The sequence below is a fragment of the Thermobia domestica genome, chromosome 7 (genome assembly GCF_964235325.1).
Source record: "Thermobia domestica chromosome 7, izTheDome1.hap1.1, whole genome shotgun sequence".
NCBI classification, from domain to species: Eukaryota; Metazoa; Arthropoda; class Insecta; order Zygentoma; family Lepismatidae; genus Thermobia; species Thermobia domestica.
The window spans coordinates 15,976,835-16,004,635 of record NC_137460.1 but is presented as its reverse complement, the minus strand read 5'-3'; the positions used below and the strand labels follow the sequence as shown (position 1 = coordinate 16,004,635).

The window sequence follows — 27,801 nt, the reverse complement described above, 5'->3', positions numbered from 1 at the left end:
GTCTTGTGGCATAGAACTTTGGAAATCTCTTCAGGTAAATAAAATAATTTGACCATTTTTCTTTCTAATAAGGCCATTTTCCTGTTCCTCACGTGGTCTGTTAGTTATGTGGAGTATTCTACTTCTTGGGTGAAATATGCCAAAGAATAACACTTTCTCCCTGCGTAATTCTTATTAATATTACGCGTTTGATTCGCGAGTTATTACACTAGAGCATTGGCGGGAAGGAATTCGTGGGTCCTCTTTACTATGTATATCTAAGTAATTTTAAGGGCTTGATACATGATATAACTTTTTAAACACACGCTTTAAGGACTAAAATTTAGAAAATACTTTTATCTCCAGCTTTTACCAACCCATTTTGAAAAAAAGTAGATATTTAATTTATATTACCACAGCTAGAGTCGCTTTAAACTAACTAACTCTATGGCCTATGGAACCCGGAGGTTCAGTGCCGCGTTCACAAAAGCTCTCCACTGACTTCTATCCTTAGCTAATTGCATCCAGTTTCTACTTTGTATTCCTATCTCTGCGAGATCCATCTTAATATTGTCCTCCCATCTGCGCCTAGGTCTTCCTAATGGTCGTTTTCCTATGGGTCTACCAGTCAAGACTTTGAAAGCGTTTCTACTTTCTTCCATTCTAGCTACATGACCTGCCCACCTAAGCCTCCTAGACTTCACGACCCTAACAATGTTGGGTAAACCGTATAAACTATGTAGTTCCTCGTTATGAAATTTCCGCCATTCCCCATTCTCGTTCCTCTTGGGTCCGAATATTCTTCTCAGGATCCTGTTCTCAAATACTTTCAGTCTATGTTCTTCCCTCAGAGTAAGCGACCATGTTTCACAACCATACAGAACAACAGGCATGATTATCGTTTTATATATTTTAAGCTTCAAATTCTTCGACAGAATTCGCGACGACAAGAGATTTTGAACCGAATAGTAACACGAATTCCCTGCTTTTAGTCGACATTTAATTTCTTCGTGAATATGATTTTCATCTGTTAATATTGATCCTAAATATTTGAAAGTATCCACTTTATCAAAAGTATTATTTAATATTTTAACGCCCCCACAATTTGCCGTATTACGGTCCCGACGCACTTCCATGTATTTAGTTTTCTCTGCATTTACTTCTAAACCCATGTCCCTGCAAGCGTTTAATAAGATCTCTGCATTTATTTCTACTGCTCTCCTATCATCCCCTATTAAATTTACATCATCAGCATATGCCATAACCTGGTGAATGCCGTTCAACTCTAGGCCCTGGTTGCTATCTTTGATTTTCCTTATGGCGTATTCCAGCACAAAGTTAAATAATAATGGCGACAACGCATCTCCTTGTTTCAGGCCATTTTCGACGTGGAAGCTCGTGGACAAAAATTTTCCTACCCGGACTTTACTTTGGGATTCACTTAAACATATCTTAATTAATCTAATTAGCTTTCTCGGTATTCCAAGTTCTGTAAGAACGTTGTATAATGTTTCTCTCCTAACCGAGTCGTAAGCCTTTCTAAAATCAATAAATATTTGATGTACCGGGGTATTGTATTCCCACTTCTTTTCGAGTATTTGGCGAATGGTAAATATTTGGTCGATAGTTGATCGATTTCGTCTAAATCCGCACTGATAATCTCCAATAATTTCATCTGCATATGGGGTCAATCTTGCTAACAGAATATTTGAAAGTATTTTATAGGATGTTGACAGAAGAGAAATGCCTCGATAATTATTACAGTCAGTTTTGTCGCCTTTCTTGTGAATTGGAACTATGATTGATTCTTTCCACTCTTGTGGCAATTCTTCCTTGTTCCAGATAAGGAGAATGAGTTTGTGTATCTTGTTCCACAATTTTTCGCCTCCAGCTAAAATTAACTCAGCCGGAATTTCATCTACACCCGGAGATTTATGTTTCTTCAACTTCTTTATAGCGGGTTCCACTTCTATTCGATTGGGTTCTGGAATATACGGTTCTGCGGTGTGTATCTCCTTTTCTCCACGCACATTAGTTTTTGGCTGCGTGTTCAGCAAATCGTCAAAGAAATCTTTCCATCTATTTAAGAGGCTATCCGTATCGGTGAGAACTGTTCCGTCAGATTTCTTTAATATATAAGCACGAGGTTGATAGCCTTTCTTAAATTCACTGATCCCCTTATACATGTCCCGAATATTTTTATTTTTACTATTATCTTCAAGTTCCTTAATTTTAGCTTTCAAAAAATCCCGTTTCTTTGTTCTAAAAGTTTTGGAAGTTTCCCGCCTGATATCTGCGAAATTTTGTGTAGTTGTTTCATTCGGATTTTGTAGCCACCGTAATTTTGCCTGTTTTCTCTTCTCTGCTAGTTTAATGCATTCTTGGTCGAACCATGGTTTGTTCCTACGTATTTCCGCGTGTCCCAATTTTTCTATTGCTGAACTTTTAATGCTATCTCTAATTTCAATCCAAGTATCCTCAACACTAGTGCACTCCGAGTCTTCTAAAACCGCGAATCTATTCGAAACTTCAATCTGGTATTCCCCTCTTACCTGGCTCTCTTCTAATTTCTTTAAATTAAATCTCTCCGTTTTCGGACATTGAATATTACCTTTATTCAACGATAATCTCTCCCGTATTATCGCTACTACCAGGTAGTGATCAGTGTCACAATCAGCCCCTCTAAACGACCGGACGTCAATTATGCTAGATTGTCTTCTTCTATCTACTAAAACGTGATCAATTTGATTATGTGTTTTTCCGTCTGGTGATGTCCAAGTGTATTTATGAACGTCGCGATGTGGGAATTTTGTACTCTTCACGATTAGGTTTTTGGATGTTGCAAAGTTCACGAGTCTAACACCGTTGTCATTACTTTCCTTATGCAAACTTTCGTTCCCTATAATCGGTTTGAAAATATCCTCTCGTCCTACCTTCGCCTTGAAATCCCCTAATAGAATCTTCATATGGTATCTCGGGAGTTGGTCAAATATCCGTTCCACTTCTTCGTAAAAACTATCTTTTATATCGTCACCCTTATCTTCAGTTGGAGCATGTACATTTAGAACAATAATATCACACCACCGTCCCTTAAGAAAGTCTGTCAGTAACAAATTCAACCCGTTTAATTGCTGGTAATATTCGTTTGTGAACGAAAAACCCTGTTCCTAACTGGTGATTTTTATTTCCTTCCCCGTAAAAGAACGTAAAATTTCCGGAATTCTCAGATCCATTTCCTTCCCATCTAACTTCCTGAACTCCTACTAAGTCCATCCTGTATTTCTCTAACTCACTCGTTACAGATTTTAACGCGCCTGCCCTATAAAGACTTCTAATATTCCATGTTCCAAATCTCATGTCCATTTTCTTTTGCTGATGTCGTGCCAAGTTATCAGTCCTTGTCCGAGGCTTTTGTGAATGTTTCTGAACAAGTACCTTTTTTTACAGGATGAGGGTGTTAGCCTTACCCAAACCCCCAAGCTGGAGGACCACTCCTAGTCGTCTGTCAGCGACTGCTTATTCAGTATATTCGCAGCTAACCTCTATATCTAGAGGCCTTCTCCTCGATCCGCAACCTGAGGACGCGCCATGCCGTGGTGACAGGAACCCACGTTACACGGGCTAGAGTCGCTTTCCTTTATCAAAATGTGTCCTCAAACTGGTGAACATTTCATTCCAGTTATAATAAGATGGAAACATTGCAGATCCTGAACGAGGGCACAATAAGCATAAGGTTAACCCGGGTTGCATTTATCAACTCTGACAAAAAAGTTGTGCACTGGTTCTTAGGACATTTTATTGCAGAGATCACACCTTTGCGTGTTCCACTGGCTAAAAACAGTAAAGAACTTATTGTGCATATATTTGGGAAAGTAAGATTAAAGCCCGAAAAGAAGTAAATATTTGAAACACCCCTGTCCTTCATTTAAAGTTTTGTTAGAAATTTATACTGTTGTAAAATTGCAATGTGCAACATTTAAGAGCAAATATTAATTACAGAAGAAAATAGAATATACATTTCAACGTTAACATTAGCACACATCCGGTAATATACGAAATTCATTTACTTTGTGATTAACCCAACTCAAAATTTCATTGCCGCAGAAATAAAACTTTTCTATTAGATACCATCCTGGATTAAACCAAGTAATTCTGGATTCCTATCACCCATTTTCATACGATCCTATAATATTCTCTTATCGCTTCTTGAGGTACCAAACCAGCTATATAGCTTTTTTACGAGAATTTATGATTCTCATGCGTATTACTGACGCAAGTGACGTAGCCCACCTATATTAGAAAACTTATTATTTGTGTAACAGCAATAGATCTATTCCTATTGTAAAGATCAACAATACCTACAGCGACGTAAATTTTCTTTTAGTTCAGCTCGCGCTAAGTAACTTACTGAAAACTTCGTGTTCAAAATCCACCAGCCTTCTTTCCTGCGAATTAATAACAAACTATATAATACGACAACCCGGACTAGTGCTAATGGAATGTAATCCTGCTTAATTGAAAGCAACATGGGGGTCGGAAGAATCATTTCTACCTCAAAGTGGTTTTGCGTGTGAATTGATACCTTGACAAAGTATTAAGTTACTATCTCAAAAGACAGTTTCTACTCGATCGCTCAAAATGATAATAAGTTATCAGGAAGGAAGTTTTATTTCAGAAGTACAACGCTGTATCTGTTGATTCTTTCTTATTCTATTTTGTTTATTTATATCGTAATTGTGCGCTTCAGGACCGACGAAGTTTCAACATGCCACGGACAATTAACAAAAACTTATAGGAATCAATTTCTTCGTTTCAAATAAAAGTTACATACAGGCCTGCAACTCGAAGTGCCCTTTGGAAACAGTATTCCTAACGGAGTGTGTGCTACTTTAAGGTGTATACACAAAAAAGCGGTAAGCGTATTTTTTGGTAGCCTATAGTTACCATATTAAAATTACCGAATGTACGGACAATTTTACAGTAAGAAAAAAGTTTCAAGTTTAGAAAGAAGCCGACTCATTAACTTCTAAAAAGAGGTATTTTTTTACCTAAGAAATGCGTTGACGATATCTTCAACCTTTGTGTAGTTTGCCTAAAATAGATTGGCACCAAACATAAGATTAATTTTAATACATTTTTTTTATATCAGATTGTAACTATTTATGTCACATTGGTTTTCCACTTCAGTTGTCTCGTTTTCCAAACAAAAACGACAGATGTGACTTTTACTGAAACCAAGATGTCAGATTGAACGCAGAATCATCTCAAAACAAAAAGAGACTAAATGATTATGCACTTCTCAAAACAGTGAATCAAACACACACACACACACATAGATATATATAGTAACAGTAACAATATTATATGTTGAAATATGTAATTGATTCTTTCGTTTCATACAACAAACTTTAAAACTTGATGTAACCTTGTTTGAAGAAGTAAGTGCTCTTTCTAAAGGAGAACAATTAACACGTACTCAAAATATTCGTAGACCATGATACAACTCTTGGTGGAGCACATAACTGCTAAGGAGTTAGGAATACTTTAGGTTACATTGCGATATTAGATTGGCTGTTTTATATTTTCGGAGTTCAATGAAGTAGTGATGATTGCAAGTGTGGCCTGGAGAGGAAATTCTATACAATTTCAAAAGCTATACAATATTCGTCTCACTATATCTGCAACCAAATACAACGTGTATTATCTCCCAATATAAAATGGTGGCGTAATCCATGAGTTCGTACCACTCCTGACTGACTAAGTGTGTGTCTGTACACTCATGCAAGCGTAGTGAGCCCGTCACGTGTTTCGTAGGAGAAGTAAAAGTTTCTCATGAAACCATGAAAATGAACACGCCAATAGCGCAAATTCCAACGAAAACAACACGGTAGACTGTTCATAAACATGTTGCGTAAGCAAAAGTAATCAATTCAAACATACAACGCTAGTGATGTGGTGCTTTGATAGATGATAATTAAAGATAAGCAAGAAAATTCTGTCGCTTTTCTGTGGAGGTCTGTTTTAAATTATGCCTCACCTTGTGAGTTGAATGCGAATGGAGATACGGCGAAGGTCAGTTGTTTGTGTGAGTATAATCAACATACTGCCTGGTTGTGGCAGCCCAGTTACACCGTGAACTTGCGTAAGGACAGAGTGAACATGGTACCTCCACAAAACGTCATAAGAGAGTGTATGCTGTACGAGCTCAAATTGGTATCAAACGCCGCTGCAGAGCGTCGAAATATGCCTGGCCTTAGGAGAGTGTGTCGTGACTACGCGGACAGTGCAGCGGTGGTTGAAAAAGTTTAAAAGGGCGACGAAACAAACCAAACGCACCACATGCCGAAAAACCAACATTTGTACAAAATGAATATCCTCAGGCGGTAATTAAGGCAAATAGTGGCCAGACGTGTGAGGAACTGGACCTACAAACCAATCGCGTCACCTGAATCAGCTTGGAAAGCATCACAATTTGAGTTGACAGATCCCTCATGGCTTCATTCCGCGCTAGACAGCAATGCGAGCAGACGTCTGTTTTCTTTGCTGTCTGGTCCAACGAAAGAGATATTTCTGAACAGGATATTGACATGTGATGAGAAGTGGGTACAGTACGATGCTCCACGGCGCCGTCATCATTGGTTGCCATCCCACCGACCGGTTACAAATCAGCCGAAACCAGAACTGCAGAACAAGAGAGTCCCCTTGTGTTTTTGATGGACTGCTCGCGGGATCGTGCATCGGGAACTGCTACCAACAGGTCGTAGCATCAATACAACTGTGTACTTTCAGCCGTTGATCCATGTTCAAGAAGAACTGAAAACTTTGAAACCAGCACTTCTGAATCGCAAAGGGTTCTCCTGTTACAGGACAACGCTAAGCCCATGTGGCTAGGTTGACCCCAGACATTAAACATCGCCTTGGATGGGAACACTAATGCATCTGCCATACCCCCCGTACATTGCACCATCCGATTACTACTTATTCCATTCCTTGCAAAATCAACTTAAAGGACGCCAGTTCAAATCCCTTGTAGAGGTGCAAAATGTACTTGATTCCTTCTTCGCTTCACGGCCTACCAAGTTCCAGAGCAATGGATTACATGGCATTTCAGAACGTGAAGGCCGAAGGCCGTTGATGCTGATAGGAACCAATCTTGGTCTTCCAGGTACGTCTTAGGTGACATAACGAAGTTCGAATTTAGTGGATGAAAAAACGACAGAACTTCCTTGGTTATCTTTATATAAAGCGGAGATTTACGGCACGGAATTTCTTACGTCATAAGTATAAAAAATTAAAGTATCCAGCAGTAAGCGGAAAAACGGAAGAAAAAAATTGTCTTATTGATTAGACAAGATGATTTAACAATTTACTTGGTGATTATAGATTCCTAACTCTGAAAAAACACGTGTAATAAGATGTTACTAGGTTTATGTAGTTGGAGGCGGAAGTCTTTCTTGATCACTACAGTAAAGAGTAACGAAAAATAATCTGAGGCAAATTTGAATAAGGCGCGACCTTCTACTCTAAATTTGACCAAAAAAATTAAGGATGTATGGACCAACCCAAATATGAAATTTTGCATGGTCTGTAGCAATAAAATGCAACTAAGAAGGCAGGTATAGTTCCTCACTAGAGAGTCACTTGCTCACAAAGGGAAGCCGCCATTGAGTGCGGTTTCTTTTCATACTGTCCTGTTTGTTTTTCTTTTCCCTTGAAAACTGACTTATGGGCAATGAACTGAACCCAAACTGTTGCCAAATTTTTGTCAACGATTCTCTTTCTTTCCATCTTTCTGTTAAAAGGAAAACAGTTCAAGATAGGCTCTCGACTTAAACGATCTTGTTTTGAAAAGGAAATCAATAGGTTTGTGTAATCGACATATCTTCAATTGCTAAGTTTAGGAAGTGAGAATAAATAGTTCGTTAGTGTGTACTCTTACTGGCAGTCGTAATAATTAGTGTTAGTTATTTTGGATGTTATTGAGTTCATTTGTGATCTTTTGAGTGTGGTTTAAAACATTGGCAAGACGAGGAATCCAGTGCAGAAAGGAACAATGAAGTCCCTGAGGAATCCGCTTTTTAAATGAATAACGAACAGTACGAGCAAACGGATCCTTATATTAATAACGAAACTAGCGGTGATAGTTGTGCGACACCTAGCATCAGTGGCAATGGCTCTCCTGTTAGTTTTACAAGAGCACTTTGCAGGCAGTGTAAACATCAGTATGCATTGCGCATGACTGTCGTTAAAAATAAATCAGGTAAGGGATCACTTACCGAGACGGCGTGAGTTCTAAAACTAAATAGACGAACTGTACGTAAAATTGTCCAAAGAGGCCCTCTTACAACAAGAGAAAAGGGAAGCAAGAAAGTTCGTTGTTAAAAACTTTACCAGTTTCAATGCGAGTTAATCAGGAGATATATATATGTTTTTTTTTATATATAAAAAAAGGCAAGCCCCCAGCTATTCGCGAGTTGCTTTCACGCTTAAAAAACGACTGCAGAGATTCTATATCGAGAAACTACGCTGAGACATATCGTAAAGTCTCTTGGATTTCGTTTCCGTACACTCAATAAAAGGCGAGTGATAATGGAATCTTCGAGGATCGTTGCCTGGAGATATAAATATATTCACAGACTTAACCAACTGCGAGCTGCTGGCTATGGTGTGGTGTATTTGGACGTAACATGTTTTGACATGTACGATACAGTGAAGAAGGAATGGGACGATAGATCTTGCGGCAGTGGGCTTAATACACCAGTGTCACGTGGGAGAAGAATAATGCTTCTTCGCCTAGGCGGAGAGGAGGGGTGGTTGACTTAATTATCTTTATCTTTCAGCACAGAACATCGCGGATGCGAAAGCACTGTCGTGATGAAATGAATTCTATTATTTTTGAGAATTGGTTCCAACATTCCCTCCTGAATAATCTTAGAAGTGATAGAAAATATGCTATAGTTCTCGATAATGCTAGTTACCATTCCAGGCAAATTATCAAAATTCCTACACGGGCAACACCCAAGCCCAAAATCGTAGAAGTTATGAACGAATTTAATATCCCTTTCCCATATCTAGTTCCAATCAAAATTGTGTTACTGGAACTTATTAAAGTAGCCAATATTAATAAACAGTTTGCAATCGACAAATTGCTTAAAGCTGCTGGGCATGAAGTATTAAGGCTCCTCCCTTATTATTGTGTACTAAATCACACTGAAATGGTGTGGGCTCAACGAAACCACAAAGTGGGGAAAAGTAATGTTTCACATTCCTTTAGTGCTACTGTTTGTGTCCAGAAGAAATTAACAAAAAGTTTTGCAGCAAGTGTGTGCGGAAAACAAAGGAAATAGAGGCGACGTATTATGCAGCTTTAACAGTTAAAGAGAGATTTGTCATTCATGTTGCGGACGACGACGATGATGATGATGATGCTGACAATTATGAACCCGGTAACGGAATCCAATAATGGCAAAACACTACTCAATTTTTATTCTGAGTAAACAAATTATTTCATTATTACTTTTTGTTGTTTTATAACTAGCCTTTGGCTAGCTGAGGGCTCCGCCAGAGACCCTGCGTTCGCTCGGCCTCCGGCCTCGCTTCTCTTATGTGTCAGCTTTTGCATGAACAGTAAATTTCGTGCATTTGCTCTTCATATTTCCTGAAATTGACCAGCTGATGGCTTCGCCCTCATGGCCGGCCTTTCCTCGGTCTACGGTCTCGCACCTCGAAAGCCCACTAATCTATCGAATTTCAAGTTTCTTTTCCTATTACGACTACCTAAAAGATAAGCTTTAGTATCTCAAAAACGTCTATTTAAATAATATAAAATTTTTTACATCCGTCCTTCAGACCCCTTAAACATTAAAACTATTCACTTACGGCAATTTTCATGTGAGTTAGTCCCGGAAGACTACAACCATGCCAAGTTTCATCATTCCAATTCTGCCGGAAGTGCGTAAACAGTTTGAGGTGTAGAAGACGTCCTATATCAATAACATGAGAAAGATTTTTCAGTTCCCCACAAAAAACCTTTCTAAATTTGGAAAATTTTATTTTTACTGGTTTCCTTGAATAACGCCAACGAAATCGTACGAACATACCGAATTTCAAGTTTGAATTCCAATTCCAAGCACCTAAAATATAAGATTATATGTCCAAGAAAATTCTCATTTAAATAACATGGGGAATTTCTTAATTTACCCTATAGACACTTGAAAGTTCAAAATATTGAAGTTTGGCAATTTTTCTGTGGGATAGTCCAGAAAAGACACAATCAAGACAATTTGAATCCCTACAGGAAGTGCCCAATAATTTTGGGTTGTAGTTGAGTTGATTTTAGTTTAGCGTCCCTTTCAGCAGCGAGGCTATATGAGACGTGGACCTACTGATTAACGTGGAATCCGAACCACATGAGCTCCCGCCGGGAATCGAACCCGGGTCTCCCACGCCAAAGGCGAGTACGCTAACCGCTTAGCCACGGAGGAGCTCAATTTTGGGTTGTAGATGTCCCATATAAATAACATGGGAAAGGTTTTCCAATTTGCCCAGATTACTCTAAAATTTGTTTTTTTTTTATTATTGGTGAATCAGTTAGATAATAGTAACGAAAACGTACAAGCATACCGAATTTCAAATTTTTGTTTTAATTCCAAGTACCTGAAAATAAGAGACTAGGTAAAAAAAAAAAAAAACGCCCATTTAAATAACATGGTGAAATTCTTCATCCCCGCTTTAGGAGAGAGAAAAATATTTACATTTGGCAATTTTCATTTCGGTTAGCCTGGAAAAGCTACGATCATGCGAAAATTCAACTTTCCACGTCAACTGGAGGTACCACTTTAATTTATGCCAGTAAATGTAGTTTTTTACAGTTAAAATAGTATAGAGAAAGGCAGGCACACAAACACAAACACACACACACACACACAGACACTGTCAGACGGATGGATAGGAAAGAGGGAGAGAGAAAAGGGGACGAGGGAAAGGCACTACGCATGGCAACGATTAGTTTTTTCTTCTTCGAAAGGGAATCACAAACATTATGACAGCTTCTTTGTGCTAAATTCAAAGTTTCCCGACTGGCTATCGACTGGGCGCCGTTTCTATAAATAGGAAAGAGTCTGAAATTAAACAAATCGTCGAAGATAATCTAGGACAATTCGGCCGCGCATACCGTATACGAAAACACACACACACACACATATATATATATATATATATATATATGTGTGTGTGTGTGTGTGTGATGAGGTAGTTTCGAGTTTCGATCCAGTATATTCCAGTTTGTGAAGATAATTCATAGAGGTCTTAGGAGATAAGGGTGGATTTCCGTTTGGAAGAACCAATACCTTTATTACACCCTACGGTTGAATGATAAATATCCAAGAATACAGGATATGATATCCAACCTCAATTTACGGATAAGTGGCGACAGCCAGCTCATGATGTAGTAGTGGAATGAGTAAAGTGGCCATTCCAGAGAATCGTAGAAACATAGTAAACTGAGGAATGAGGAACATCCAATTTCACTTCTAAGTAACATATACAACAAATTGAAATGGTGTTATTGATTTTCAGTCAGATGGGAAAAAAAACTACAGAAAAACAATTGTAAAAAATAAAAACTATGCTACCAAAATATTAGTATGCACACTGAATTATTAACTTAAAATATCAATTATTTTCAGTTGGGAGCACAACAAAAGAACAGATTTATATTTACAGTGAAATTATTTTTTAAAAAAAGATATGGGCTTAAAATGATATGCTTATTTTATCTACATGGTAAATACACTTTAAGTGCTAATACAAACAATAATGATCAAATAATATTTTTACTATAGCAATTGTTTTACTTATACCTCTTTTTATTAAAGTTACGAGTATCGCAAAAACCTGACAAAGTTAATTCACAAATTTTCCATAATTTTACTACTTTGCAGCAATTGCACAGTTGCACATCTTTTTTTATTATATGTTGTAAGGAAATGATAGTACTGTCATTAACTACAGATTATTTTAATCCATTGGAAGCACTGAACTCAATAAATATAACTATTATATGTAGTGCGAATATAACTTTAAACAATAGTAGTAATATTTTTGAAAAATTAGGCGTGTAGATACAGCGCTTGAGTTCTTCACGTGCTCAAGGCTTTTGCTTCTTCTTGTTCTGGGTGCTCACTGCTTCGCATTTCTGCACTGTTGCAAAATAAGAGAGGGAAGGGGGAATTAAAGCAAAGCATATTCTTCAGTGAACAGCAACTGACGAAAGAGTTACAAAAGGCGATGTCATAATCGATGAAGTTAAAGAATTACAGATTTGTTCTCTTTTTTACCATACATATACAACAGCTTCAGCTATGTACAGTTGAGACACCTAACTGTTTTTCAAGTATCTGTATGCTCGGTTGATCTCATGGCTGCACTTCTAAAAATTGCGCCTAACAAAGTTGAATTTTATCCATATAAACGAAGGCTAAATAAAATGATCTATTGGGTATATAACATTGATAATGTTATATAACGGCCATTGAAAAAGATTTTTACTGCAGAAGTTCGAATAGCACCCAAGAATCCAGGAGGTATCATTCCAAAATTTTCACTTCACTAAATCAATTAACACGACTTACTTGAAGATCAAAGACGTTTTTATCAATTGGATTCCATAATGTTAATTATTATGAAGTCCCTTGAGAAGGGTAAAAGAAAGTAACGAAACGCAACAGTCTATGCACAATACGGTTTACGTTTGATGCGATGTGTTTTCCTTAAACTTCCAGTCTGACCAAGAAGACAAAGATGTTTTCTTATCTCGCTTATTCTTATAATTGCTCAAAAAGATTGAATTTTTACACTTATGCCGCCAAAAATTTCTTGCTAGCTCCCTTTCTAAACGTGTCACCAGAGATATGCCTACATTTTTGTGCTGGCATGTAAAGAAATTGATCTCATAACTATCATGTACAATAAGTAAACAGCAACCACTCAAGATCATTATCATTAAAATATTGGTGTGGATAATAATAACAATAATAATAATAATAATAATAATAATAATAATAATAATAATAATAATAATAATAATATAGTTAGCTAAGAAAAAATCTGTAACTTAAGAAGAAAACGAATGAAATGAACGAGAAGAAATCTTATTAATAGAGAACAATGCATACCTATGCTATTAAAAGTTTTTTTTTTTTATTATTAGACTTAACATTAAAGAACTTAAACATTGAAAACCCGTCAGTTTTCAGTAATATATAATTAAAATTTTGATTTAGAGAAGTAAATATTACCAACCCTGAGTACAGAATAATCTATTGCATTTCTTCTTTATGTGTATGTTGTATGAAAGAATTGGTACTGCGTATCGTAGGAAGGAAAATTGGATGGGATACATCTTGCAAAGAATTTGTCTTCTTCATACTGCTATAGAAGGAAACCGAAAAGTAGGAAGAACACAGCTGATGGATGATTTGAAAAATATAATATGGGTAGCTAAAAGAGGAAGCTGAAGATCGACAAACGTGGAAGGAACATTTCTATGTCCAAACCGAAGTAAAAAAAATAAATGAAAAAAGTGCACACCATTAGCTCCAGGACCTGCCAAAAAGCAGAATACTTCATAATAATAATAATAATAATAAACCGTTTCCTGGAGTGAAGTTTAATACGTACTCTTAGCAGTAATTACTTATCACGGCTGGAAACTATAAAGTTAGTATTGTGTTAAATTTAGACATTTTAACGTTCAAATACAGACTAAACAATCCACTAAACTGACATCATAAAATATATATACCAACATAATTCGGGGTTAACTTACGGATCAACTTTCGGGATACTAATGAAAAGAGTTCGAGATTTAAACCTGTAGTATCAACTAGAAATTAGCAATAGATATAACTCATCACGCCTGGAACGTGTAAAGTTAATATTGTGTTACTACTGAACACTTTAATATTTTAATCCCAATCAAAAATAAAGAAAATACCAAAAAGTTTACAACAATATTCCAAATTTAAAACTAGGCAACAAAATATCCGTAACTCTGGTTGCAATATATATTAAGTAACGAATATTTAAAAGAAGAACTTGCGAATACAGAAGTGTGAATTTAAAGCTTACTCTCTGCTTTTTAACTTAATATATTTCTTTGAAAATAACTAACTCTATGGCCTGTGGAACCCGGAGGTTCAATGCCGCGTTCACAAAAGCTCTCCACTCACTTCTATCTTTAGCTAACTGCATCCAGTTTCTACTTTGTATTCCAATCTCTGCGAGATCCATCTTAATATTGACCTCCATTTGCGCCTAGGTCTTCTTATTGACCGTTTTCCGATTAGTCTTCCACTCAAAACTTTGAAAGCGTTTCTATTTTCTTCCATTCTAGCTACATGACCCGCCCACCTAAGCCTCCTAGAGTTGACGACCCTAACAGTGTTGGGTGAACCATATACATTATGTAGTTGCTCGTTATGAAGTTTCCGCCATTATCCATTCCCGCTCCTCTTGGGTCCGAATATTCGTCTCAAAACCTTGTTCTCAAATACTATGTTCTTCCCTCAGAGTAAATGACCATATTTCGCAGCCATACAGAACAACAGGCATGATTATCGTTTTTATATTTTAAGCTTCAAATTCCTCGACAGAATTCGCGACGACAAGAGATTTTGAACCGAATAGTAACACGAACTTTCTGCTTTTAGTCGATATCTAATTTCTCCGTGAATATGATTTTCGTCTGTTAATATTGATCCTAGATATATGAAACCATCCAATTTATCAAAACTATTATTTAATATTTTACCGCGTCCATAATTTGCTGTATTCCGGTCCCGGCACACTTACATGTATTTAGCTTTCTCTGCATTTACTTCTATACCCATGTCCCTGCACGCGTTAAATAATATCTGCATTTCTTTCTATTGTTCTTCTAACATCCCCTATTAAATTTACATCATCTGCATATGCCATAACCTGGTGAATACCGTTCAACTGTAGGCCCTGGTTGCTACCTTTGATTTTCCTTATAGCGTATTCCAGAACAAAGTTAAATAATAATGGCGACAACGCATCCCCTTGTTTCAGGCCGTTTTCGACGTGAAAGCTCGTGGACAATAATTTTCCTACCCGGACTTTACTTTGGGATTCATTTAAACATATCTTAATTAATCTAATTAGCTTTCTCGGTATTCCAAGTTCTGTAAGAACGTTGTAGAATGTTTCTCTCCTAACCGAGTCGTACGCCTTTCTAAAATCAATAAATAGTTGATGCACCGGGGTATTGTATTCCCTCTTTTTTTCGAGTATTTGGCGAATGGTAAATATTTGGTCGATAGTTGATCGATTTCGTCTAAACCCGCACTGATAATCTCCAATAATTTCATCTGCGTATGGGGTCAGTCTTGCTAATAGAATATTTGAAAGGATTTTATAGGATGTTGACTGATTCTTTCCACTCTTGTGGCAATTATTAAATGTTCCAGATAACATGAATGAGTTTGTGTATTTTGTTCCATAATTTTTCGCCTTCAGCTAAAATTAACTCAGGCGGAATCTCATCTACACCCGGAGATTTGTGTTTCTTTAATTTCTTTATAGCGGTTTCTACTTCTATTCGGTTGGGTTCTGGCATATACGGTTCTGCGGTGTGTATCTCCTTTTCTCCACGCACACTAGTTTTTGGTTGCGTGTTAAGCAAATCGTCAAAGAAACATTTCCATCTATTTAAGATGCTATCCGTGTCAGTGAGAACTGTACTGTCAGATTTCTTTAATATATAAGCACGAGGTTGATAGCCTTTCTTAAATTCGTTGGTTCCCTTATACATGTCCCGTAGGTTTTATTTTTACTATTATCTTCAAGTTCCTTAATTTTAGCTTTCAGAAAAATCGCGTTTCTTTGTTCTAAAAGTTTTGGAAGTTTCCCGCCTTATATCTGCAAAATTTTGTGTAGTTATTTCATTCGGGTTTTGTAGCTAGCGTAATTTTGCCTGTTTTCTCTTCTCTGCTAGTTTTATGCATTCCTGGTCGAACCATGGTTTGTTCCTACGTATTTCCGCGTGTCTCAATTTTTCTTTTGCTGAAATTTAAGTGCTATCTCTAAATTCAATCCAGGTATCCTCAACACTACTGCACTCCGAATCTTCTAAAGCCGAGAATCTTCTCAAACCTTCAATCTGGTATTTCTCTCTTAATTGGCTCTCTTGAAATTTCTTCAAATTGAATCTCTCTGTTTTCGGACAATGAATATTACCTTTATTCAACGATAACCTCTCCCGTATTATCGCTGCTATCAGGTAGTGGTCGGTATCGCAATCAGCCCCTCTAAACGATCGGACATCAATTATGCTTGATTGTCTTCTTCTATCTACTAAAACGTGATCAATTTGATTATATATTTTCCCGTCTGGTGATGTCCAAGTGTATTTATGACCGTCGCGATGTGGGAATTTTGTACTCTTCACGATTAGGTTTTTGGATGTTGCAAAGTTTACGAGTCTAACACCGTTGTCATTACTTTCCTTATGCAGACTTTCGTTCCCTATAATCGGTTTGAAAATATCCTCTGGTTTTACCTTCGCATTTAAATCCCCTAATAGAATTTTCATATGGTATCGCGGAAGTTGGTCAAATATGCGTTCCACTTCTTCGTAAAAACTGTCTTTTATATCGCCATTTTTATCCTCATTTGGGGCATGTACATTTAAAATAATAATATCACACCACCGTCCCTTAAGAGTAATAAAAGAAAGCGTGTCAGTAACAAATTCCACCCGTTTAATTGCTGGTAATATACGTTTATTAACGAAAAACCCTGTTTCTAACTGGTGATTTTTATTTCCTTCCCCGTAAAAGAACGTAAAATTTACGGAATTCACACATCCATTTCCTTCCCACCTAACTTCCTGAACTCCTACTACGTCCATCCTGTATTTCTCTAACTCACTCGTTACGGGTTTTAACGCGCCTGCCCTATAAAGCCTCCTAATATTCCATGCTCCAAATCTCATGTCCATTTTCTTTTGCTGCGGTCGTGCCAAGTTATCAGTCCTTCTCCGAGTCTTTTGTGAATATTTCTGAACAAGTGTTTTTTTTTTTTTTTTTTTTTTTTTTTTTTTTTACAGGATGAGGTTGTTAACCCTACCCAAACCCCCAAGCTGGAGGACCACTCCTAGTCGGCTGTCCACGATTGCTTATTCAGTATATTCACGGCTAACCTCTATATCTAGAGGCCTTTTCCTCGATCCGCAACCTGAGGACGCGCTATGCCGTGGTGACAGGAACCCACGTTACACGGGTTTCTTTGAAAATACGTAAGTTTATATGTCAGGAATACCTCTGGATTATTTAGGCGAGGCATATATGCGAGACAGTATGAGTTAATGAAAATTCACCCAAGATACATACACCATTACGCACGACATTCACCAAGCCCACGATCTACTTCAATCCACTATGAACTACTATGACCAATTGCTCTACGCACCTACTGTGGACCACCGTTACCTACTCTGGTTAACGTGTAGGCAACACCTGCTGAAAAAGAGCATATATATGTTAACATTACGCACACGTATTTTATTTAGCTAAACGTAATAATCATTGAATTAAATTTTACATAATTAAAGGAAGAGAACACAAAGAACACTGTCATTTAGTTTTTATTCAGAATGTGATCACCTATGGTTAATCCCTCAATGTCCACTTCCTCTACAGCAACTATAGATCAAACTCTTATGATATAAGCAGGGTTGAATGTTTGTAATACTTAGGCTAAACGTAAGAGGGACAAAACAGCCTGAAGCGAAGTTCTAGTTATGCTAAAATGAGGAAGTCATCTCGTACACAAGTTATACATTGTATCTGAAAGTCTTAGGTAATTTTGATCCTATTTGGTTCTTTTTTATTGTCCCACATTCTATCAAGCTCCTTTGTTGTTTCTCACCCTAGGCATACATCTCTTGGATACCCTTGTTGGTTGTAACGTTTGTCATGAAATATGTTTGCATATAAACCTCATATATCTCTTGTCATTTTATTCCATCAGAACTGACATTCTTCCTTCTACAAGAGAATACAGACAAGCATTACTTATCAAATTATGCAATCTACTTGCAGTAAGCAAAGGTAGAACTGTCTCTTATGAAACAGATTTCCAACGAATGTTCTTTAAAGTACCATTCAATTCCTCACTTTATTAAAGATGTTACAGAGTTACTCAATTCCTTACTCGCAATCACTCACAAAATTTAACACATAACTATTTCATAAACGAAGCACAGCACACATTATGCTAATAAAGTGTCTCCCTACCATTGAATTAAACAATTGCAAAACACCTTTTGAAATGATTCTCATTAAATCATAATGTAACGAAGTATCATTGAACATTAAGCAAAAACCTCTTAATTTATAATTTGATAATGGAACTTCGTTACAGCCCAAGTATTTTTGTCTTGACCTAGGGAAAACGAAGTATGGAAGGAATGTAGATGTTCGTTTGCAAAAGTCGAAGCAGGAGAATATTAAAATAAATTATTCATGGATTTTAGTGCTATCGGATCCTTTCTACTATAATCGAATTTTAATCCTTTTAGATTCTTATTTCTTGAGCAAATTGCTTGTCAACACTTATGTGTAAGACGGTCACTTTTAAGTTTAACGCTCCTCAATAATCCACCTCAATAATCCTGGCAATAAAAATGGTGGAATGAGGAAAGTGGGAGGCACAGAAGAACTCCGAGACACCCAAGCAAGAGATGTTCCTATACCACAAGGACCATTCGTCGGGATTTTAGGATCGCACCAGGTCCTGCCGAACCGTAAGTCATCATTCTACTAGTACTCACCATGGCCCCGTGACATGGTCAGTATTAATAGAACACAAGAGTGGAAGACGTTAGTTAAGAGAAAGATTATTTTGTGGGCAAATGCCATACAAAAGTAGGAAGAAAAGCCCTTTTATCTATAAGCATTGCCCGCGAAACAAGGTCATGTCGTCGTTTAACCTCGTATGTCCAATTATTGTGATTTTCAGCTTTCGACTTAAACCTAATAAAAACCAATATTTAATGTTCTAGCAAACGCTCACACACTACAACATTCGATTGCTGAGAAACAATCGATTATAGTCTTGGTTTTTATATCGATTGTTGGAAATTTGTGATATCTCGTATGGCACCGAGTTCAATGTATTATAGCCATCTATGCTGGGATGTGAGATGCTGCATTAGAGTTTTCGACGGACAATGCACTTTTTAGACGAACTGAAACATTAATATTGTGAAGAGATGTAGTAAAATTATTTTTGTTTCTTGAAAAATAAGCATATTGTACATAAGAGGTAAAACGCCTTAAACTACGTTATGATGAGACCCATCATTACACGATACAACTTCTGAGATACGAACGTTCAGCAATGAAGTTAATGAAGCCATATATTAAAATAAACCATTTACAAAAGCTGAATGTCTGGTTGGTGTAGTAGCAGTTTGTTGGAGTTGCAGCAAACATCAAAATTAGAACTATCGCAATAAGGAAAACGGCTCCCTAAGGTTAACACCTTAATAATAATAATAAACAAACAAACATGATAATTTCTCGGTATGATTCAAATCTGACATTCTTATTAACTAGTATAACATAATGCTACAGTTTCAGAAAAGATAAATAAATAAATATAAAATTCTCAGCTTTTGTATCATGAAAATATTTTGAGTGACAGGACAAAGTTATAGATAAGACAGTGAGGCACTTTTAAGATTAACAGGCAAAATATTACCGAATTTTATGCAGACAAAATAAATATACTTCTTATTGCAATTAGTGCTACAGAAAACAACTATCAAATAGTCTTCAGAATAAATGAAAATAGATTACACGTTGTTTAAAGTATTACTGAGTAAACGCATTATATGAACATTTATAAGAATTTTTGATGACATTACTAAGACCTGTGTTAGTGCTCATCCTAACACTCCAGGCTTGCCGTAAGGAGGAGGTTTATAGTGACTTACCGTTAGGTTTTGATACTAATTTCACTATCGAACTGTCTCACCTCTTGCAAAGCTAAGCATTCTGTTGTGTCCTTTTGTGTGTTCAAATCTTTCCGATTCATTAACTCAGTAATATCTAACTAAGTATTTAAAGTGTTGAAAAGAAATATTAATGCAGAGATCATCCTGATGAAATAAATGCATTTAAACGTACCTGAGGGTCTGAGCATTGATACCTGCTTCTCGATTATCAATTTCTTCAACGTCCACTTCGTGATTGTTCATATTTCCAATAGTGGCAGAGATGTGACTGCTTGACTCTTCCGTGTTGCTTGTAAAATCGGAGAATTTTAGATTGATGTTACTGTGAAAAGGTGTGGCAAGTTCTTCAGCTGTTGAGAAACACTTGACAAAACATGTTTCTCTCGAATTTAGATCCCAATCTAATACTTCTCCATTCTCATTACTTTCTGAAGCGACATTCTCTGCTCCCATTTCACTCTCCCGTTCTTTACATTCCAAAGGTATTGTTAGAGGATCTTTAAGATCATTAGTGCTACTAGTACATACTTCATAATTACATTCCTCAAACCACTCACTTTCTGATTTCACTTCAACTTTAATAGGAACGTTTTCCGTTTCCATTTCGACTTTATTAAAAGTAAAGTCGAAATAATGAAAAGATATTTCACGAACAAAAAAAAAAGTCCAAGTTGGAGATTTGAAACCTTTAGTACTTGGTGTTAAATGGAACCAAACAAACCTGAAATAGCAAAAATATTATTCATTTTAACAAAATTCATGAGGCAAGCCGGGAAAACATAACGTTTAGTACCATTTCAGTTATATTGAGTTAGTGGGTGGAATAGTTTGGGATCAGACTAGGAACGTGAAAGGTAATAAAACAAATATTTTAAAGTATCCGAAACTTTGTTACAACTCATACCAATTGTAGCGATAATACCAAAAATACAGAACTATACCGAAATATGGAATTATTGGCCAATATCTGATTTTTCATTTACTTTATCGCTTGCCAAAGCAAAACCTAACATATTTTTCTTCTATTTTACACACAAGTATATTACATGCCTATATTATGTTTCATGTACATCATTATCTTTGCTTTTGATATACAAAAAAAAAAAAAAAAAATTATGGAAGTACGATTCTAGGTTTTATCTGTTTCATTTTTAAATAACAAAGCCTTTCTTGTGAATCCTTAAACTACGATCAGTGTCGCATGAGGATAGAAATCGCCGAAAAGTAAACTCTTCTATACAGGCTTATATTTCTTAAATAAAATATTAAAAGAAGTGTTATAAAATTTTCCACTTAAAAATTGATAACATTTTAAAGACGTACTGTAATAATCTAAAGACAGATGTAACTGTTCCATTTTTTTTTCTCTTTATTCAAATACATGTAGCGCAAGCAACTTGTAGGGAAATTTATGTTTGTCTTTTTTGCATGTTTTAATTTAGAGGTCTTGTCTTTTTTCAGTATTTTAGGCTTTTCAGTGTTTAATTGTCTCCCGATATATGATATTTCTTGGTTGTATTGATGTATTGCGTCCATTTTAGTACCAGTAATATGAAACATGGAACTACTGGTCAAGGTTGGATTCTAACAATACGAGTTCTTACAAAAAATTAACTGATCTTTCGCGCAGAACGCGCTCGTGCTAATCAAAGAGCACATAGAGAGCTTTCATGTACTAATGGAATGGGAGATATAAAAACTTGGTAATCTTATAGTTCATTGAGCGCGGTGGCTCAATGGCAGATCATTTATCTTTTACGCATGAGGTATTCCGTTTCACCCCAACTCGCACCAAGTTACTTTGTGGTGGACAAACATCATGCACGTGTTTTTGGGAGGTTTCTATGTTTACTCCTACTTTCTTTATTTCACCACTTTATTCATTTTCATCATCATCGTCTTCTTTAGCCCAGCCGGCATTATAGTGCAACAAAAAACTTAAAGATCTCATCCATTATTTTACAAACAAGCGCATATCTACTTTAAAATAACGAATGAATAAACGTATTCCTAGCCTAGGTATACGGTATATTTTACTGAAATGAAACATTTCATAAATTGGAATTCGTTTTCATAGATTTTTTTTTTGCGATGTGATGTTTACTTTTTTTCTATATTTAAAACATCATACCCAATATCCCCAAACGTTAACACGGAACAGTCAGAATATATATATATATATATATATATATATATATATATATATATGCTGAAGAAAAATTTCATTTCAATTGAACATTAAAGTAAAATAGAAATATGAGATAAATAGGCTAATATTCTACTTAACCAAAGTTATGAAATAAATTTATTTTACAAAAACAAATGCCTATTCATATTATTCTTTCTCTTTAAGATTTAAACGTTTACCTTTCCTATTTGAATGCAGGAAAACAGTTAATTTTTGCCTTACGAATAACAATAGTACATTATTCTCCTTCTGTAATGTTTGTTTGTGTTATAACTTTTGGTACCTTATGTAATAGTTGGCAGACAATCTTCTTCTAAATTCTCAAAGGAGGACAGTGAATGCCACCTCTCAGAGCTAAAAAAAAAAAAAGAAAAAAAAACAGGATTTTTCCGAGAGAACTCAACTAGAGAAACTAAATCAAACTATACGATTTACGTCCCACGTTTATACCGCCTAGGCTAAAAGAGACGGTGAAGATGAGAAATGAATGAAATGTAGTAATGAAGCAGAGGAGAGGAAATAAGAAAACCCACGAGCACGGTGTTTGTCCACCAAAAATCAATACGGCGCGAGATGGGATCGAAACAGGTGGACTTACCTAGAGCTAACAGTACTTTCGCAGTAATGTTTGTTTGAATTCAAAACAATTCCTTGAGAAATCTTTTGAATTCATCACCCCTACACTGAAATACCGAGTGGAATATAAACACTGTGGGAGCTAATTACGTATATATACGCAGACCTCGATTGCGTATAAAGACAACTTTCAAATAAAAATATATTTTAGGTTTTTCTTTCATACTTGTACTTTCTTTCATAACAATCTTCGATTATACTCTAGATTACACAGACCGTAATTTAGTTACGAGATAATATGTAAATGCTTCTTACTGCTCTGTTGGTGTTCTTATCCGATAGCCATGTGAGCCTAGTCTTACGGTTAAAATGGCGAGACAATATGTCTGATGATATCTTACCCCTAAATCCGGAACATGAATTTAGCGAAAATGTCGGAAATCTTTTTGATGCAGAAGTATTTCGAATATTTTAATCCTTTTGATCAATTCTTCTATACTGTACAAAAAAACTACCAGCGGAAAATTATTCCTTTTGAATTTGTGAAAATTATTTGCGATCGATTGATTGTACAAAAGAGGGGTTCTGTGCGGAAATCCTTCGAAAATACGAAACCACTACATTGATCCTAGGAAAACAAACTTACTGTAAACTCTACTGCTGAAGTCGCATTGTGAAAAGAAAGTTCATTTAAATTTTTACATTTATAAAAACAGTTCACATCATGAATGAATATAATACAGTAAAGTGAAAATATGTTTTACTTAATATATATATATATATATATATATATATACAATTAATAAATTAATTCACAAGGTAAAATATAATTCATGTGCTTCCTTCTTGCATGTACGAATCGTTTTCTTATTTATCTTTTATGAACTTCATGCAATACGTAATACACTTTTTAATATTGTTATATTCTTCCTGTGTAAAATATGGTACACCAAAATAGAGAGGAAACGTCAAACTTGGCAGTGATATACGTTAAATAATTTTAGCATTTCTAGATTTTGAGTTATAATTATTTAATACAGAAAAAGAGCTTCTATTTAGACAAAGAGGAGCAACTGTTTAAGATATAAGCTAACCTAATATTAATAGAATTAGCGAACTTGTAATTTTCTTTCGATTGTACAGAAAGGCTGAGCTGCATCAACTAGATATAAGCCTAGGAAATAAGAACTGTATTCTTTGAAACTCCTCTGTCTAGTGTTTCCACTATTATTGGTAATAACTAAACACAGAGTGGCCGATGTCCTTTTCTTACGGACATACCCAAGATGCCGCGCAGTTCCACTTGTTTGATACTGTCTATCTCAGTTATAGAGCATTCGTGTTGCTGGTTACAACTTAGCACAAGTTAGTTTGTCTCTTTTGCATTGTATTTTATTATTATTTTTATGGGCTACTCATGCATCGACGGCCCAATTTGGGAAAATTTACCAGATGAAAAGGAGAATTTATTTTCTATTTTAAAGAAGACTGAGTGAATATCAGGTGAGGGGAATAGTTGAAGTTGAGAAAACACTTGTTGTTGTTAGTTTATATGATGTTGTAAGCAGCACTATATGTAAAGATGAAAGGGACTATTTGGCGGAGAAGCATACATGTTGTGATTTATGGGAAAGGCAAAGTGGAAATTGTGCGGAAATGACAAGATTGTCACGTATTATAACGACTTATCAAAAAGATAGTCGTAAACCTGGTTCGTGTGCTAAAATAAAAATCCGAAGTGGTAGTAATTCTTTGACATTAAAAATATTAACTTCGATCTTTAAATACCATTAATCTCACCTTTTTAATAAAACTGACAACGTCTATAAACGATGTTAAACTGGTTTATTATTTGATATAATTTATAGTATCCTTTTCTTAAAACTGTTTAGTACACAAATTCACTGACTAGGTAACCATAAACATGTCCATATCAACAACTATCCCATAATGATCTCATACATATATTTTAAAAACATTCTTCTTTTGTTAATAAGAAATGAACATTCTACTAAGTATAGTGCATATGTATGAGTACTTTCTGCCCAAGGTACAGGTAAATATTATACAAACCAAAGTATTTTGTTATATAAAAATGTCGCTCGACAAAGGGACTGAATATAAAAGTCATGAGTAGGCTTGGGTTTTATCTTCAAGAACCACTGGTCCGTTTACATTAGTGTTGTTTACATCACATATGTCAATCATATTTTGATCGCACCTTGTATATCTATTCATTACATTTTACAATTACATATATATAAATACAATACATTCATAATAAATCTTTCATTTCATCAAATACCTATTTTCAACAAGAAAGTTTTAACACAAAATTAATATAATGAAAACAATTTTTGTGCTTGATTAATCATGAATTAAATTACAATCCTTCACGTTAATAAGAAAGAATTCAAGTCATTGAAAAATTATCGTTGATGAATGAAAATCAAAGAAAATATAATTGAACAAAAATCAAAAATTAAACACAATCTACGTTTGAATAAGCACATGTAAGTAAATAAATCTATTTTTTTTTTTTACGGAAACAAAAGACACCCTTTTGTTGTTATATAAATACATTTTTCATTATTATTATTATTTTTCATTCTTATTTATTTGAGCAAGAATGTCAGGTGCTACTAATTCTTTCACTAGATGCATCAATTTTTCCTTTGTATACGGAGTAGGTTTCCAAACCTTTAACTCATCTATATTGCGAAGTCCAATTGACATCCCCGTTTTAGCGTTCAACAATTCGAAAACTTTAGGATTTATTTCCTTAAAACATAAATAAGGACCTGAGAAAATGTCACAAAATTTGTAAATCTTCTTTAACAACATATTACTTTGCGGATGTTGTTTAACAAAAACTAAGTCATTGACCTTGATCCGATATTTTCCTTCCTGTAAAGACTCTACTTGCGAATTACGTTTCAAAAACTTGTTATGTCTTCGGATCTTTACCATATTCACTAGATTGGATGAATCTATAATTGTCGAATCTTCCAATTTGACATCAAAATGTTGTTCCACAGGGAAAATCAGATCAGAGCCATTATGAACATTAGCAGGAGACACACCTAAAGTGTCTGATATAGAATGGTTCAAAAGGTACGTAATTTGGTTGACATGCTTAATCCACTCAGCATGTTTATCCTTACAAAAGTGCCGAAACAACATACCAAAATTGCGATGTACATTTTCTACCACGGAGCTACTTGGATGGTACGGAGTCACAAAATGAATTTTAATGTTGGCCTTGTTCATGGCTTTGAGAAACACATCACTTTTGAATTGTGAACCGTTATCGCATAATATATGCTCGATAGGGCCACAATGTGGAATGTATACATTCAGAATTTTATTCACGATAGCAGCGGAGGTTGCTTTACGCAAGGGATAGGCTACCACATATCGTGAAAAGATATCCATAGTTGTTAACAAATAAACTTCTCCAGTAGCTGCTCTGGGTAACGGTCCATATAAGTCAATCGATAGAAATGAATGTGGTCTCTCAGGTGTTATTGAGAGCATTGGTTTTTGTATAGCCTGATAATTATGCTTAATTTGCATACACTCAATGCAGTCATTGATATAATTTTTGACTTGAGCTCTCATTCCCTTCCAGTAAAAAGATTTATTAACCAAGGCACATACCTTCACATACCCAAAATGTCCGAAATCATCATGGTAGGCCTTTAATATGCGTGCTGTTAATGTAGGGGGAATGCAAATTTTATTCCTAGATTTGAATTTGAAATCTTTAATAAGTAAAATCCCGTTGTTTAATTTAAATCTGGAATTCCAGTGTTTGGGACAACTACATCCCTCGCCACATGAAGATAAATGTTCCATGATTTGTTTATATTCATGATACTTCATTTGATGTTCTCTTAAATCTTCTATTGAAATGGTAGCTATTTCATCCTGTAAGATCTTAAATTCGTTAATGGACAAAATATGTTGCTCTTCTCCAGGAAACAGATGTGATAAGGTATCTACGGGTCCATTATCTACCCCTTTAATGTGTTGTACTTCGAAATCATAAGCTTGAAGATCTAACGACCAGCGAAGTAATCTGTTATTATATCCTTGTACGCTATTGAGGTATCGCAATGAATTATGGTCGGTAAGTACTATAAAATGACATCCGCTAAGGTATGGAGCGAATTTTTGTATTGCAAAACGTATAGCCAAAAGTTCAATTTCTGTCGTGGTGTATCCCTTTTCAGCTTTCTTAAGAGTACGGCTAGCGCAATGTATAACAGCTGGTTCCTGAATAGTTGGGTTAGGTTGCCAGAGTACTGCAGAGATTCCAAGTTGAGAACCGTCACACTGTACATAGAAAGGAACGTCGTATCTGGGGTGGTTCAAATGGATGTTTCGTTTTACGCACTCCTTCAACTTACTAAAACTGTGTTCTTGAATCGGACCCCATTGCCATGGTACCCCTTTATTTATGATCATAAATAAAGGCTGGGCTATCTCAGCGAATCGCGGAATGGCTTTGCGAAACCAATTGAAGAGTCCTAATATTTGTCGTGTCTGTTTCACATTTACTGGCGCAGGTAGATCTTCTATGGCTTGAACTTTAGATTGACTGAATTGTAAACCAGAGGCATCAATTTGGTACCCAAGAAATTCTATAGAATTCTGCAAAAATTTGGATTTCTGTAGATTGATAGTAAGGCCTGAACTTTCCAATCTGTCTAAAACTATATCTAAGTACTTCAGGTATTCATGTGGATTTTTCCCCATGATTAAGATGTCATCAGCATACGTTATCACGTTGCTACGTAAGTCTTGACCTAGAACTTTGTTCAAGCAGGATGCTAATGCTGCACTACCATTGATAAGCCCAAAGACTACACGATTGTATTCATATAAGTGACCTTCAAAACTAAATGCTGTGTATGGTTTTGAATCTTCATGTAACTCGACCTGATTATACGCCATCACTAGATCTAGATTTCCGAATACAGTGTTCCCTTGTAAAGAAGCTAGTATTTCT

The 27,801-nt window shown here is 35.7% G+C and overlaps 1 protein-coding gene across 1 annotated transcript in view; it reads right to left on the bottom strand.

Moving 5' to 3' along the window:
- LOC145689865 (uncharacterized) overlaps positions 1-27,801 on the bottom strand; it is a 45,084-nt gene that overhangs the window by 6,893 nt on the left and 10,390 nt on the right. The window contains exon 2 of the mRNA XM_081764135.1: positions 20,196-20,744. Coding sequence (XP_081620261.1) covers positions 20,196-20,744 — 549 coding nt within the window. The remainder of the gene's footprint in view (positions 1-20,195; positions 20,745-27,801) is intronic.